This window comes from Chamaea fasciata, unplaced genomic scaffold (assembly GCF_029207755.1).
Source record: "Chamaea fasciata isolate MVZ Bird 193981 ecotype frontalis unplaced genomic scaffold, bChaFas1.0.hap1 SCAF_2, whole genome shotgun sequence".
NCBI classification, from domain to species: Eukaryota; Metazoa; Chordata; class Aves; order Passeriformes; family Sylviidae; genus Chamaea; species Chamaea fasciata.
This window is the reverse complement of record NW_027094087.1, coordinates 45,078,624-45,096,063: the sequence shown is the minus strand read 5'-3', so window position 1 is coordinate 45,096,063 and position 17,440 is coordinate 45,078,624. Positions and strand designations below refer to the sequence as shown.

Sequence of the window (17,440 nt, the reverse complement as noted above, 5' to 3'; positions counted from 1 at the left end):
GACACTTTCCACTAGATCAGGTTTCTCAAAGCTCTATCCAAGCCTGGTCTTGAACACTTCCAGAGATAGGGCAGCTACAGCTTCTCTGGGCACGCTGTTCCAGTGCCCCTCCACCCTCACAATAACTATCTGATTACTCCTAGAGGATGTTTTAATTCTGACTTGTCAGCCTGTCTGACTGTGAATATAATTGTGTTTTTCTTCATAAAGATTATTATATTTGGGGACAGAGTGTAAGCACCTTACTCTACATGGTGCATAGATCATCAAGGGTATTTTTTTTCAGGAGAGGATACTTTTCATTTGAGTCTAAATATTAAATTGCAGTTTGATTTGCTTAGGTAGCTCTCGTTTAAATCGAATATTTTTACTGCTTTCTACTATTTGAATTGATTCTTTTCAACATGATATACATTTAAACACACAATCGTCTCACAAAAGACTAAAAGCATTTGCATTTAATGCATATCAAAAAGCCTGTGCATTTAATGCATATTCTCTTAAGAAGTATTGGTTAAAAAGTTTGTAGGATGTTTTAGCAGTCACCTGTCATTTTCTCCCATCTATCTAACCAAATTTTACTTTTACATGAACTAGCATGTATGTCTTGATATAATCAGATTCAATGATAGCTAAAATTTTACAAAATAGCTAAAATTCAGGAAGTAAACATTCCAACTTTAATCCCCTTGGAATAATTACTGTAAATTTTTGATCATAGGAAGACTTAATCACCTCAAAAATACTTCAATGAATTTTCAGATTCATCTTTCTAATAATTGCTCCTAGGTTGTATCTTCCTTTCTTATAGCCCAGCTGGACAGCAATTAAAGTTGTCCAAAAAAATCACCTTCTTGCAGACAAAGATCTGCAAAAGATATGTTCTGCCTTTTATCTTACAGATAAGAAAGAATTTATTTGGAAAAAAAAAATGGGGTTTTAAATGAACGATTTCAGGGATAAATAAAGAGGAAAAGCTAAATGATTTTACAGTGTCATTAAGTTTATGAAACTGGCTTCAGGGTTTACCCTGTGAAAACACTGTGTTCTTCCTCCTATGTCTCTTATGAAAAAATACCATACAAAATACTTGAAAATTAAATATTAAAATGCTGATAAGAAAATCATACATGATTTGACTTTGGAAAGCAGCAGTTTTCTAAATGGCAATTATTATTGCTAAAGCAATGTATGTGGCACTGACACTGATCTGTTTCCTTGGAATGTTGTTCCAGCCTGAAAAAAGAAATAGCACAAATACTCTCATTGTAACAGCTGTTCAGATTAATGTTACAGACATGAAAACAGTCTCTAAGCAGAATTTTGACTGTAATTCTGTTTTCATACTGCGTAAGCCATTTTGAATTTCACCATATTCCCATGCTTTCTGAGTGAAGCTGATTTCATGCTTAACAATGCAGAACAGCTTCAAAATCCAACTATTTAAATAAATTCCTAAAAGCTGTAAACACTTTAAACTGAATCCCTGATCTGAAGCTACTGATGTTACTATTCCTTGGTGTAAAAAATTTAACTAGAACAAGGATTAGCAATCCAGTCTACTGGAATCTGTTCCCACAAACCTTTCATGACTTTGGAAACCTCCTTTTTCCTAAAAAGTTTTAATTTTTGAATTATGAATTTGAATATGCCTGAAAAAGGCATATTACCAGAGGAATTTAGGGTCTTCTGTATATTGTAACCTCTTTACATGATCCTTGAAAGACAGATATCTTAAAAATCTGTTCCTACTTTTCAGCAGTGACAATTGGAAACATGCTGCTTTTCATTGACTTATCATCCACGACTGGAACACAACTGCAAAAGCTGACTGTATAATTTTCATCTGCTGATAAGCTGTACATAGTTTACTTAGGTAAAACATCATTTACTGCTTGATACCAATGTTGCTTTTAATGATTTGATTATTGACTATATCGTCTATATGTTTCTTGTATACACAACATATTTATCACCACTCATTATTGAAAAAGTTTGCCAAGTTTTTTGCACTAAGTTGATTTATTATTGCTCACGATATAAATCAAAAGTCCTGCATTGCTCTTTTATTCAAGGATTGAACAAAGCTTTGAAGTGGTTAAGGACAGCAATCGTGGAGATCATAATTAGCAGCTTTCTTGGATTACCAAAGAAAGTTTTAGATATTTCAGTTTTGAAAGTTGATAAGCAAGCCATAACAATGATACCTGAATCTTCTGCATGATTTTAAGGACAGGAGTTATTCTAATGAAAATATTTACCATCTCTTCTGTTCACATTGCTGTCTTGCCTATAAGCAATTCTCTCCACACCTTTTTTAATTCCACACTACTATCAAACCTATACATTCCCAGAACTATGCCTTCCTTAGATTCCTTCCTTGCTGTCTGCTGGCCATCATCCTTCAAGTCCCATTTCTCCTAGAAATATTAACAAAGCAATCACTTCCCTTAAATAAAGTTCTTATTTCCTTTTATGCCCTGTTGTTTAGTTCTTGTTTATTTGTAAAAAGTAATTTAAACAAAATGGTATTTTTTTGTCATCCAGAGGGCCACTAAAGTCATAAAAGAGAAAAGAATGCAATTTTTGAAAAAATTATGATCTCTATTATTTTGAAAATATTATTTTCCTTGCAAGCAGTTTTTAAGTATTTGCATTCAGTGAGGCTTCTGAAAGCAGTGTAATTATGGGTCACAATCCAAAACTTAGCATCTACAGCATTTAGTTTTAAAAAACAATGTCCAGACAACTCCTCCAATAGGTATTTCATGCAGATGAACTGAGAGGCACGTAGAAACTTTAAAGTGAGAGTGATCATGTTGGAAGTGGCTCACATTTTATGTCTTTTAGTACATCTGTGATTCATGAGGGAATGCATAATATGTGCCTGTTATCTTCATAGGGGGAATTTCACAGAAACTCAAGTAAAGATTTGTTTCACATCTCTCTTATGAATTACTTCTGTTGAAGACTGGGTATTTAAATCTTTCTTAGTAACTTATTAAATTCTTTTAACAGATCATTTGAATCACCATTTCCATGAGTTAAAAGGTATTTTTGTTATAATTTTATGAGAAATGCTATACTATATTGTCATCTCTGGAACAATTCCAAGCTGATCTATATGACTCCTTCACAATTGCAGCTAGTCCTATTTATAAGATGACTAGAGTTTTAAGACATAACTCCAGCATGTTGGCAAATATGGAACTCTTTAGCAAAGGCTTTTGCATATAAAGTAAATATACCACACACCTATTTATCACACTCTTTTTGATAAATATTTAGGGATATTTTCCTAAGAAAAGTAATTCAGATCTTTATGATTGACTGAATTTAAAAAAGGGAATTTGAAAACATTTAAAGGCTGAATTGTGATTAATTGTGTAATTATAAATTTCTAAAGGGAATAACAGGCTCCTTTATATATTTTAATTGTTTTTCATTTTGTTTGAAAACAGTTTGTTTGAAAGCAGTGAAGCTTATAAAACCTTCTGTGAATTGAAATGGTAATTCTTCAAACAGGAGTCGTCACAGAAGTTACATAGTCTCAACAGCATGGAAAAGGTGCGCATCAGTGCTCGGTTGGGTCCCAATTTAGTAACCTACTTAAACATATCAGATCAGGCTACAGTTAAATAAGCAGGAATTTATATTTTGTTGCCTGAGGACCTTGTAAGAAATGAGTAAATAAAGTGTTGCATTTTTCTCCAATGTCAAATAAAGGTTGAAAAATAGTAACAAAGCTAAGAAAAATGTTGTCATAGCTCACACATATTGTTGCCATTCATGGATTATATATATGATTTAAAGAGTAAGGTCTGCTTATTTTTGCTGCCAAGATCTCTCACATCTGTCTAGATCTATTGATTTCACTGAGTATATGGATGTATTTTACTGCTACCATAGATAGTAGAAGATATAAATATCCGAGTTTTAAACTTGAACTTTTTAGGATGTCTGCTTAAATGTATTATTTTCTGGAATACTAGGAAATAAAAAGAGACTCTAACTATGTTTTCCTGTTGCATTTTCCCAGAAATTGATTTGCAACTACCAATAGATATTTCCACAAGGAAAAAGGAGTAACTTTTGCAGAGAACTTTATTGCATAACTGCAATAAAGAAGTGCTTCAAATATTTAAAGAATTAATGCTTAACTGAGAAATTGAAAATATACTGCTGCTTTTTACTGAGTGGCAGGTGGACTGTTCAAATATGACCATAATAGTAATAAATAATCAAGTGTTTAGTGCTTTATATCCTCAAATCTCTATACAAATATTCATTATGATGTTTTCAAAGCAGTGGACAAGGAATAATCACTCAGACTTACCCACATTTAATCTGCCTGTGACTTCCCCATTTGAATTGCGAGCATTCACAGTCACATTATGAGTAGACTGCAGAAGCAGTGATGAGTCCTGAAGTATGGAGAAAGAAAAAAAGTATGTTGGACCGAACAATTAGAATTGAGAGCAATTTTCAAAATTTAGTCTAGTGTTGGTATCACCTGAGTCACTGAAAGGTCTTTGCAGCTACAAAATTATCCACAGGTGTCATCAAATAATGTGGGCAAATATTTATGATTACTACAACTATATCAGATTTAAAGTAAAAAAATAATTAAAGTGAATACGTCAGGTGAACAAAATCTGTGTTACTGGACCAATGAACATGGCTGCTAACATTTTATCTTTTGTAAAAAATGCTTTAGCACTAGATTTAGTACTTTATGTACTTTCAGTCCATAACTGAGAATTCATATTGTTGTATTAACTCGGTGAGAAACATGCATGTGCATTCTGCTTCCTCAATGGTCCATGCAGTCTGCAGGCTGTGGCCTAATTCTGGCACCTGGCACTGACTCTCCAGGCAAGGAAGCTGCAACAGCGAGTGATGGAGAGAATGGCAGGCTGACTAGATCAATGCTGACTTTAATAGATGACAGTACAGGTGATTTTCAGGGTAATCATAGTGGCCACTGTCTTTACTTGACATTAAGTATCAGAAAATTATCTGGGGACACAAAATCTTACCATGCTCATTTGGATCAGCAAACTGCAAATACATTGGCAGACTTCAGAAAAAGGGGAGGAAGTTTTCTGCAGTACAGGTGCTTTCATACTAAAGCCTACTTTGTGTCTAAAGGACAAGAAGTCAGTGAGTGATAAGAAGTGCCTACACAGATCTCAGTTGCCAACGTATTAGGGAATACATGATATGAAGTGGGTATCAGCAAGCTGCCTGCTTGTGATCTCAGAGGAGATACCCATTCCTAAATAAATGAGTTTCTAACTACTGGAATATTGTTAAAGGATCAGCCTCTTTTGTAGCTATGGCTTCTAGTTATTTTTCTGGACTCACCAGAGACTACGCAGTGCCTTGAAGGGCTAACCCTGAAAATAACCCCAAGGCATGTTCTCATCTCAATTCAATGCTTAGAGTAAGAGACAACCTGAGAGTTTTAAACACTTTTTACATGATGAATTTTACTGGAAACACTTATTTAGCAACAGAAGCACAAACCTGATTAAAATGTAATAAAATGGAAGAAACACACAATTTGGATGCAAACTTACACATTTTTTTAAGGAAAACAAATGGTATCTTACAAGTAGGTAGAAAGACCCTCTCAAAACAAGTCATTAAGCAAGCAAAATAAATGAATCTCACTTCATAGATTATATCAGGAAAACATGAAAGCTCACAGAAGTAACAAAAATAATGAAAAGTCTTAGGAAAAAAGTAAGCCATGTATTAGAACGAACATTAATGGTAATAAGTTAGTATGAAGGGGAAAAGAAAGGTCAACAAAGTACTGGGGATTGGGTAAATATAGCACATTTAAGTAAATCTGCTAAATGACCCACAAATCTGGGCATCTTTATTACATTTATTTGATTGCCACTGGATATTTTAAAAAATAAGTTAGTAATTTGTGATATCAAATGTAAGTGTGGATAAACTGTACTTTAGACCTGCTGCTGCAGCGCATGTGGTTTTGACTAATTTAAATCTAGTAACATTTAAATATGATTGTCTTTTATCTTTCCGTGAAGATAAGATAACCTTTAGCAAAGGTGCAATGGTCTTGCCCACAGTTCTGTGCTGGACTCATAATGAAGGCATAAACTTGTAATAAGCTCCAGAGACAATGCACAGCAAGTGGATTTTCTTCTACATATTTTCTTAGCACTTTGGAGGCCTCATTAGGTGAGAAAATCTCTTAGGAAACTGCAAGGATAAAACTATTAAGCCAAGGAAGAAAGCTGCTGAGAGGGGCCCGGTGCTGCCAGACAAACTTAGAAAAAGAAAGCTTAACAAATAAGTAATGTTATGAGAATAAACACATAAATGGCAACACAGGAGACCAAGCTGCAGGCAATTAAGCCTTTAGAGAGTATAAATATTTAAAAAAGCAAGGATACAAACAAAAAACCTCTGATGAATTGTCAGTAGGCAGAGAGAAGCAGTAGCCTGAAGGCTCCAATTAATGCATGCTACTAATGATCATGACGGGTCATTGGACAGCTAAGTTTATATTAGATGCTGCCACACCTCTTTTTCCTATATTGTACTAAATGTATTAAGAGCTGAAAGGAATATTAAGAGAGCACAAATGGCAGCTTAACACTGCATAACGATCTTTGGGACTGGAGGGAGTTCTTAAACATTAGCTGTGCTGGTCTTAAAAAGTTACATCTTACTGGATAAACAAGCTCAAGGGAAATTCCCCAAAGCAGATAAATAGTTTTCTCACTGCCTGTGAGGCAGAAAGGAATACAGCATAAGAAGCTAAATGGAAATACATATATAGTAATGGAATTTCACTGTCTTAATTAAGAGCTGTTCCTGAAATGGGAAATACTTGTTGCAGAAAAAGAAGAAAAGCTCAATATACGTAAAATATGTTAGCATTGCTTAAATTTTAGTAATCAAGCATGTTAACAACCTCGTTCTGATAAATTTATTTACATTTTCTCTTGTTACAGCAATATAAACACTTTTTTCCTAGGTTCACGAAAGTCTCACGGCTGGCTATTTTTCCTCAATTACGTGTTTGAAGATATGAAAGAGCCATCTTTGGCTTTTACTGTCACTAAATAGTACCTTATTCAATTAAATGTCCCATTGGTTGATGGTAATATTTACAAAGCATACAACTTTATTTTGTGAGACATTGGACTATGGACAATAGTTCTGAAAAATATTTATTATATTGCCCAGAAGCAGACATCTGTCTACAAAAAATTCACTGGAGTAAGTTTCAGAGTCTCAGGGACATTTTAAAGTAAATAATTTTGATAAATATTTGACCAAGTATTACTTTTTTACCTCACTTGTAATCATAACAACAAACTTTTCTGTCTAGGTACACTAGATTAAACACTAAGTCTTTCCATTTAGACTTGTAAATTTTATGTACATAAATATACAAACAAGCCAGACATTTCATAGCATTGTCCTTGAAGAGAAAAAACCTACATATTTTAGAGAAATCGTAACTTTTCCATTGCGATCCACTAATTTTAGAGATATTGAAATTATTCTGTAGTGGATGAATAAACAAAACAAGCAATTTCTTAGGGAAGCCTGTATTAAAAAATAATCTCAGTAAAAATAATGAAAACCTTTCTGTACACTCCTCAAGTTTTAGCATTACTTATGTAAGATAACAATTATAATTCCTGTCTGAGCTGCCTATCACATGCCTAAGAGATAAATGTTAATTCTGACAAAGCATCATAACACTGACCTTGTAAAGTGCACAGAAGTATGTGCGTATACAGATATACATGTACATACATATATATATATATATATATATATATATTTCTTTCTTTTTTTACATGACAGAAATCATGGCGAGTTCAATTATTCAGAAGCACAATCACTTTATTTAGCATTATTGAAAGATTACCCACTTACCACTCTTGAATGGATTTCTTTGGCATAAAGAGGGAATAAGAATTCAGATTCCCCTTCCAGTCGAAGGCCTTCTTTTGTAACACGCAGGTGTCCCATTCCAGTCTGAGGAGAAGATGTGAGAATTATGCTCAATTTACTATTGTTGTATTTATTTTCTGTTCTTTTCATAATTTTAACATTTTCAGAGCTGCCTGCCTCGAATCTACTGAAAAATATACAGATAATAATGCATACAAAATTTTGAGAATTCCTTTTTTATTTCCCCAGGAGTAATTTCCTGTGAGAAACTGCAGGTTTCATGAAGTTATTAGAAATGGTGTTTGTTTTTTTTTTTTTGTTTTTTTTTTTTTTGGGGGGGAGGCGGGGGGAAGATGAGGATGTAGGGTGGAAATACAGTTTTCTAGTCATTAAATTAAAACGAAGTGCAATTGTATTGGCTGTGCTGAAACAGGTTTTGTACTTGCCTTCTTAAAATCTAATGAACAATAAACTTTTACATATAAGTACCCACATAAAAAACCTTACATTAACATGTCAGGGTCCATGCTATCAATAATGAAAACCTACAGTACAGGCAGAGGGATTTTTATTTACTTTCATTTTCAGCAATTACTTCTTCTTAATTAATTTTTAATTCATTGGTTTAGGTTTTTTCTCCTTTAATTGTAGGTCAAGGCTCCATATCTCATTATCATGCACTTTTTACTCTATCACCTGCTTCTCAGTTTCTCATCCTTTTTTGGTCATTCCCTCCTGCTTTCAGCCCAATTATTCGTTCCAGCTGATTTCTCCTTTCTTTCTCTTTACTTCCTTTCATCATTATCATAATAATGTGAAAAATGAGTGAGGGATTATTTCAGTAAGTACATCTGAAGGTTTGCAGGCTTCAGCTACAAAGTTATTTCACAGGTATTTTGCTAATTTGTAAAGGATTCTCCCCTTTCCCTGATAGAAAGAGTGACAGAAAACTTGCAAAAAAAAAAAAAAAAAGCAAGCAGCCTTCCATCTTGGCCACATGAAAATATTTCAACACAATTGCTGCAAACTACAAGGAGCAGATGGAAGGGCTAAATAAAAAATGAATAACCCCAAAAAAGTTATTTCCACTCCAAACAGTTTTCAGGTAGTTCTCCTTTTAACCAGAACAGACACATAACAGGTCACCAATTATACATCAATAAATTGTTCATATAATGAATTATGCTTGCCACTGGTAAAAGTTATAATTGAAGAGATGGCAATTGCTTTCAAATACATGTTCTGACTAATCAGATTATATATGAATATATTTAATGCTAAGTAACACATCAAACCTGGCTTCAATGAAAAATCATAGCTATTTTTTTAGCAGGCCTGAAAGGAGACAAAAAGAGAAACAAATTTTGTTTAAATTCCGTAAGGCAAGAAGTTCATTCACTCCACTGGAGAGTACAACCACGATTCTTCCTCAGCAAGATTTGCTTCAGGAAAGAGGATTTTAGAACAGTTATTTATGGAATCTGTTTTTCAGGGTCAAATATTTTACTGCTTTGAATTACATAATGTACTGACTTTTCTCAATGAAAACAGATACAGTTTCCAAATTCTAGACCACTGCGAAGCTTTTAAAAAGTACCCACTATATACTGGTACATCCCATAAGGCAAAACAAAAATAATACCTATGACGAGCTTTTATAACGACAATTCCTAGCCAGCACTGACTGATTCAGAAATATGTTTTTCTAGTGAAGATCATGGACAGTTTCTTCTAATCTGCAACACTCCAACATTATAAAGACACACAGGTTTTAAGACAAATACTTTTGAAAAGACTGATGTGAAACAGCAGGATATTCTAAAGAAATGCCACCGACAAGTATCTCCTCTTTATTAACCAAATTTAGTGTCTGATTATTTGCTCTCAGGTTATTATTAGCTATCAGGTTTATATCAGGTTTATTATTAATTATCAGGCTTATTTTTATGGAATATAAAGAACTAAACAAGTAATATAATATAGAATAAGTACAAAAAAATGACACTGACAAATCTCAAATTTAAGAAGGCAGAGGAAGAAGCAGAAATTAATTCTTGATCTGAAGCAGAGTGGGGAAATTTAAAAACTCCTGGGTGCCAATCTCTGTCCCGGCTTTGGAAGGAAGAAATTTTAAGTACAACACACACACACACACTCTCACACACCAAAAAAAAAAAAAAAATTTGCAATTTACTCAGCACCCTCTTTCTAATGGATTCAGGTTTCCCAGCAATGATTATTGTGAAAACGTTAAATAGACAAAGAAATGTCTTTGACGTAAAGAATAGTATGTCACACACTATAAATAAAACTCAGCACTTTCAACTTATCTAAAAGTTCTTATTTTTTCAGTAAATCCAGTCATATCCCTCAGGATTACTTTTTACAAGTATGTCCTCCAATATGCTGTATTTTCTTCATCAGATATTTAATTTAAGCATTGACACAAAGCTCACATTCTCACATATTTGCCTAACCGCCTCATTATCCATTCTCACTGACCACTAGGGAAGTGCAAACCCAGGCAAATTTAGATTTGGGTTATGTGCATAAATGACCATCTGTGAGGACTAACAGAAACTTTGTAACATGCATGCAAACAATAAAAATGTGGATTTTATATAATAATCCTCACTTCTATTACCTTTGTCACTGCAAACAATTATGTTCTTAGTACCACGATATTTGAGCATCTTAAGATTGTAAAAGTACTGAGTTATGCAGTAGAGTGAGATAGGGGAATTTTATTATGCCCCTTTTATAACTGGCAAATTGAAGTTACATGGAATATAAAAGACAAGGATTTAGAATAAACAACCACCCCAATGCACTGAGATCCAATGCTAAGTTTCATGAAAAGATAGAGCATAATAGTTACACATAATGTTCTTTCAACAACCACTCTGCTTCTTACATTACCAGTTGCTATTTACTGAGTATTGCAGCTTTCTCAGTGATGAACCAACTTGATTCTTTCTGTTTCAAGGATTTGATTCTGTTCCTATCCAAATAAATGAATAAAAATATTGCTACTGATTTGAGGAAAGGGACTCAATATCAGTCAGATGTGGAGTTTGATGCAGTTGTATAACAAGTTATTGCTTAGGGTGGGGAAAAAAAAGTGCTTCATCAAACACAGGAGATGTATGGCAAGTCTGGATTCTGGTTATCCTGATGCTGGTGACTGTCACTGCTTGAGTTTTCTGGCCCTGAGCTGTGACACAACTACCTACAGATACAGCTGACTCACATTTTGTAATTACTCAAAGCCCTCAGCGAGGCAGGGATGCAGCTGTACAGCAGGGGAGGATGAAATAGCATCTCTGTAGATGGCGATCAGGTTTTATTGCTGCAAGGAGCTGACTAGCATGGAAACTGCTCGTAGCTGCCAAACTTATGCACCAAAGAGGTAACTTAGTGTTAGTGTTCACAAAGGTGTGACCAGTTTTCATTTCAGAACTGCCTGACTTATTCTAGCTGCAGCAACAGGATGTCTTCAACTGCAGTAGAATCATTTTGTCATAATTTGAAAATGCTCCCAAGCAGGTAAGTGATTGAAGAAACAGAGACAAAGCCTTCTACCAAAAAAAATCGGTCTCTGAATCCTCATAAAAGCTCATCAAAAGACTTCTTGATTGAGAAGTCCTAGTCTAAAAGACATTTGACATCTCACTTTTCAGTGAATTATCTACATAGGGATAGTTCAAACCAGCTGAAGTGAGTTGCCACCACTGCAGAATCCTAGGTAAGATGCATTGTGCCGTGGAACATCTGGATGGGAGGACCATCTTGGATGTGTTATCATTCTCTTAGACTCTAAACACAGACTCCAGACTACTAGGAGTGGAAAACAAGGAGAGGCAGTTCTAGGGCTCTTGCACTCACAGTCAGTTGCTCTCAGGTAGCTGAGCCTCACTGCTGTCTATGGCATATGGAAGCAAAAGAGCATCAGGTAATTTGTGTCCCATGAATATGACAATGTAGGTCTGTGGCTGTAGGGATGTGACCCTTGGAAATGAGCACAAGGCATGGGGAACATTCATTCAGTTTAAAAATGGGTATTTCTAGTCAACTAAATCCAATCAATAACTATAGCTTTTCTTTTCCTACCAACACCAAAACTGATACACATTGGCTCAGTATATTTAGTCAACCACTCTCCATATGTCATACCATATCACATCATCACTGTTTCAGCACCTCCTCAGCATTAGACTCAAATGCAGTTCCTCAGACTCCTCTGAATAACAGAAATTGTACTTCTGCTCTGTGTATCAGCTAATAGCTGCAAGGGAAGATGTGTATTTTCTCCTTTTGGGGGGAGATCAAAAACCAGAAAGACAGGATAGCTCATATGTTAGCAGGGTTACACCAAAAAAAATCCTTGAAGTTGATTCCAACGTTAGTTTTAACACACATCCAATTCAAATCAAGTAGCTTCTTTCTCAGGAGTTAAAAGTATGTTTGATTTGCAGTATCTGCTCCCTGAATATTCAACCTTTCCACATATTAAAAGTCTACACACGCTGAAGTGGCTGAATGAAACCGGTAATGATATTAAAGTCAGAGCAGAAAGGATGCAGCATTTCCACTCAGTTAAATCCTTTTCTTTCTTGTAGGATCCTTACATCCTCCTTCTAGGCCAGATCAGGGAAAGACCTTGGCAAGTTCAGACCAAGACATCACTTGTTGTGCCCTAAAGCTATTTCAATTAATGGCTTTATAGACTTTATAGATCCAGCTTGCACTGCAGTAGTTCTTGCAGCAATTACTATTTAGAGAACTTGCTTTGCAAACAAGAGTGTACTGTTTCATTGAGATAATAGGACTGTGGGTAGAGATTGTTATAGAGCAATCAGCAAAACAGGATTGGTAATGAATCTGATGAAACTCTCTGACTTACAATATCAATTTTGGAGCTAAGTACGTGCTTGGTATAATAACATTACTGATGCCTCATCTCATTTTTGAGTTGCAAGGCCTCTATTTGCTGGGCTCAGAGAGAGGTTATCTGACTCATCTGCTTAGATGACAGTGGAGTCATTTCAGTCAAAGACATTAGTCAAATCAGAGTCCTCCGCAACAGCAAGCACTCCTGGTATGGAAGTTGGTCTCACCTGGCTTAGGGCTGGATACAAACCAAACCACCATTTGCAGACAAGATTGAAAAATGGGTAGGTAATATTTTGAGATTGAGAAAAGTAGATGGCCACTTGGAATTTAACCAATTTGTAAGAAAACAGCTACCAATTATGCAAATTATCAACTGATGTTTGCTGATTTTTATAACATTTTTTCATAAAATAGGACTCATTAAAATGCATACTTTCAAGATATTTTCAGGTCCTCTTTTACCTTTGTCCTGATACACAAAGTAACAAACTTCTTTACTTAAAGTATTAATCAAAACAGGTGTTATTCAAGAGGAAAGAATATATTCTCAAAATAGATTCAGTTTTAGCTTCATTTCCTTGTTCAGCTAGGACGAAATTGTGTCTTTGGTTCTATACTGCAAAGGTACTAAAAAATGCCATTACATCTGGCATTACATCTCCCGTGTTAGAAAAACAGACTATGAAGAAATAGACTGCTACTCCCACTGCTACATGCACTTATTCAGGAATTAGTTTTAAAAGTTGGGTAATTAATTTCATTATATTAACATTTTTAATTATGTAACTTAGCTAAGGAAATGGAATTAAATATTTTCCTTTTATTTGCAAACATTGTCAAAAGGGTTTTCTTTAATCCAGTTCTTAAACTTGCATGCACACTCTAATCTCACTGATCAGATATTTTTAGAACTCTTTATTAATATTATAAATTCTTACAATAGTACACTTAAAACAAGTGTTCCCCCACACCCTTTTACATACCCCATGATTTGATTCAAATTATAATTCAGAATAATCAAATGCTTTAAGAAAGTACATGTAAATGAAAATATGTATCACTACTGAAAAGTCTTTGGCAACAGCTTTCTGCAGTAAGTATTTCAATATCTTTCTATTCAATTATTACTCTTTGCATAAAATATTTAAATTTTTGTCTGATAGAGAAGATGGGAATGACTGTAGCTGGAATGGAGGCAAATTGTATTTAACTTTATAGAAAAGCTGCAAAATACAGCTGTTTAGGATTGTTCAGAATAGAAGCTATGGAATGTTCATGTTCTGACATGAAAATTTGGGTGAGAATTTGTGAAAAATTCAATGATTTATTTCATTTGAGTCTTAAGGTAATGCAACATTCTTAGAATGGCAATTAATTCCATGGAGCACCTACTGTTAATCACAAAATGCATGGAAAGGCTGTACAAGTTCACTAATGTATGTCTTTAGTGAAGGAGAACTCTTACTCTAAGTGCTCTTTACTGTACATTTTCATCGTTGTCTGCTCTGATTTTAGGTGTTCCAAATGATCGAGTATCTCCAATTTAATAAGGCATGCTATTACACAGTCTATTAAGTCTCACTGTCGGAAAGTGTTAACTGATTTTCAGTTAAAATTCTGCTTTCTTAATTCATTACATTCCTGGTTCTATATTTCTATATTTCTTCAAGCAGTTCCCTCCATCTTCAGTGCCTGAGTTTATCAAGTGCTTAAATAGTTGCTTATACAAGTATTTTACTAAAAATCAGGTTCTTTTATTTCAAAATACATATTGCATTCATAGTTTTAAGCAGTACCATTATCAGCCAACTAATATGTATATATAATAAGAATATATATAGTTTGCTTTTCAACATTTATTTTCAACAAATGAACAAATTACTATTACCTTACAGAAAACTTTGAGAAATAATTAAAAAATCATTTTTAATACTTTGCCTATATTCATTTCTAATGGGAACCCCAGAAGTTTAGAAGGGTGCTATGTCTGTGATAAAAGTTTCTGGGAATGGCTACATGGGTAGAGTAGTCCCTAAATAAAAGTAGGCCAAAAGAAGAAAACACCTGTCAATAATTCACAAAAAACCCTGCATGTTTTTGTATAACTGTGGCAATTGCTCTATTTATTCCAGTGCCAGAAATTTATGTGCATAACAGAGAAAGTAAAAGCACACAATCTATCTTATATGTGCAGAAACTCTTCCAGTTCTCATTGCCTTTGTCTCTATGTCCAGCTGAGGTGCAGGCACAAGAGCAGGCTAAACATTTGTCCTGCTCTTAGGAAGAACCACGCTTAGGATATGCATAGCTGGACTGGACACTAGCAAGGTTTGACTTGGCCCTCCACAGATCGAGTTACTCCCTGTCACGATAAGGTGACCCAGGGGTTGTTCTAAGGCTTAGTATTAGAACCTGACTTTCTTCTGGTTAGACTCAAACCCAAGTAAGGTTTGATATGGATGGCAGGAGAATTGAGATTGAGTGCAGATTTGAATTATGTTTGACTAACAGTGCATCTAAAACTGTAAAGACCTGTCTTCTTCTCTTAAACTCTGCTTAAATTTTTTTTTTTCAGAGGAAACTCCACACTGAAGAAAGGCAACTGGTGAACACTGTAGTTGCATTACTATCTGTCTTTATCAAAATGAAATATAGTTCAATTTCCTTTCTTATTCCAGGAGACCATGATAGCTGGGGCATCCACTAAAATCCAGGGAAAACATGGGTTTCTCCATCAGAGGCTAAAAAATTTAGAAATAATCTTTAGCACACAACTGTTCCTGGTGTTATGATAATGTGGCAGAACCTAAATAAGACAACCCCTCAATTAGTGAGGAGTTTCTGAAAAAGATTTGCTAGAGCATCAGGAATAGTAATCATCTGATCGGGTACATTTTTCACACCTGAGTTTTAGAGACCTAGCATGACAATGCTGGACTATACCTAGTGTGACCTCCAACCTGAGCCTTGGAAGTATTGAATGGTACCCCAAAACTGGTATAACCTGCTAATTTAGTGAGTAAGCATTCTGCCACTTCCTCCCAGTCATTGATTAAGTTTTTGAAAAGGACAAGACCTGGGACAAGACAACAGCAGTGCTTATGCAGACCACAACACATTAGTATCTATCTTCTGAGCCGGACAACCCAGGCAGTTTACTTTTTTATACTTATCTATTTGTCCACTCCTCATGGCTGTAATATCCTAACTAGGGTACAGAAATATTGTGGGAGAGTCAGAAGCCTTGCTGAAATCAAGGTAAATGATATTTTGTGTGCTCCCATCATCTATAATTCCAGACATTTTATCATAAAATGGCAATCAGATTGGTCAGGCATCATTCATCCTTGGTAAACCCATGGCCCCCTTTTTTTAAAGACAAGTGCAACACTTGCATTCACTCAGTCATCAAGGATCTCCCCAGACTCCAAAACCTTTCAAACATTGCAGAGGGTGACTCTGCAGAGAATCAGTTCTCTCAGCACCAATGGATGCACACCATCTTGTTTCCATTTGCCCTTTGTAATCCTTAATTGAAGCTGAGCTTTGGTGTTTCTGACACAGAAAACTTGACATTTCCTGGCCCAAACATGGTTTCAAGATTTCTTCTTTGTAGCCTGTATCTGCTTCCAACTCTTCTATACTTCTTTTTCATTGAAGCTCCATCACAAGTAACCTGGCTAGCTGGGCCAGGATATTCATCTTCCTGAGTATCAGGACTGATCATTCCTACATTTGGAGGATATAGTGCGTAAATTTGGTCAAGCTTCTCTGGGTAACTTTACCCTTCAGATCTGGCTCCCATGGGATCCTGTGAGTAGCAGATCCAGCTGTACGCCACCTTTAATTGTCCTCTTCAGAAGTTGTTGCTGACACCGTCTAGAAATTTTCACTGCTTCCATCCTGCCACACTTGTCTTTCAGCAGATATCAGAGACATTGAAGTTTTCCTCTTTCAGACCTACTGGATCCTTCAGAATTGTTCACAGGACTTCTGACATCCTTGCAGTCCTAAATCCCTTAAGATTCTTAGTCTTCTAAACTCTTAAAACTAACAGTCACCTTTAGAGCTCAGAAAGCCTCATTATGTTAAAAACACAGTCTGAAATTTCCATTACATGCAAAATGTGATATGTAGTCCAGGGGAGAAAGCCCAACCTTTTTTCAAACTGATTTTAGTGCAAAACTAATGCTGGTTTTCAAATTACTCTATTTCACCTTATTCACCAAGCTCTAGGTATAGTTATTTGAATATCTTCTCTGAAACAGGTGAATATAATGAATTCACAGGTTTCTTTGCTCATCCCCACAAAAAAACTTGAGATCCTATCCCTCTGAACTCCAAGAGAGAAAAGGAAAAAAAGAATGAGACACAGCTGATGCCTTTGAATTAATGTGCACAATTAGGAGATGCCCATATGTTTTTTAATTGGGGCACCATGAGAAAAGGGATATATTCTCTGCTCAGGTTATTCTTTTTTAGTCTAGCTTTTATGAAATGAAGTAAAATGAAACAATGAAATTTTATTCAATGTAGTCATTTATATTTGATGCCAAAGGCCTCTCAAACAATAGAGCTTAGAAAGTTTCTGTCTTTC

At 35.1% G+C, this 17,440-nt stretch overlaps 1 protein-coding gene across 6 annotated transcripts in view; it reads right to left on the bottom strand.

The window, feature by feature from the left end:
* SGCG (sarcoglycan gamma) overlaps nt 1-17,440 on the bottom strand; it is a 107,838-nt gene that overhangs the window by 33,380 nt on the left and 57,018 nt on the right. For all 6 annotated transcript variants that reach the window (XM_066175873.1, XM_066175872.1, XM_066175875.1 and 3 more), the window contains 2 exons: nt 7,933-8,034; nt 4,337-4,424 (listed from right to left, as the gene is read on the bottom strand). In XM_066175873.1, coding sequence (XP_066031970.1) covers nt 4,337-4,424; nt 7,933-8,034 — 190 coding nt within the window. The remainder of the gene's footprint in view (nt 1-4,336; nt 4,425-7,932; nt 8,035-17,440) is intronic.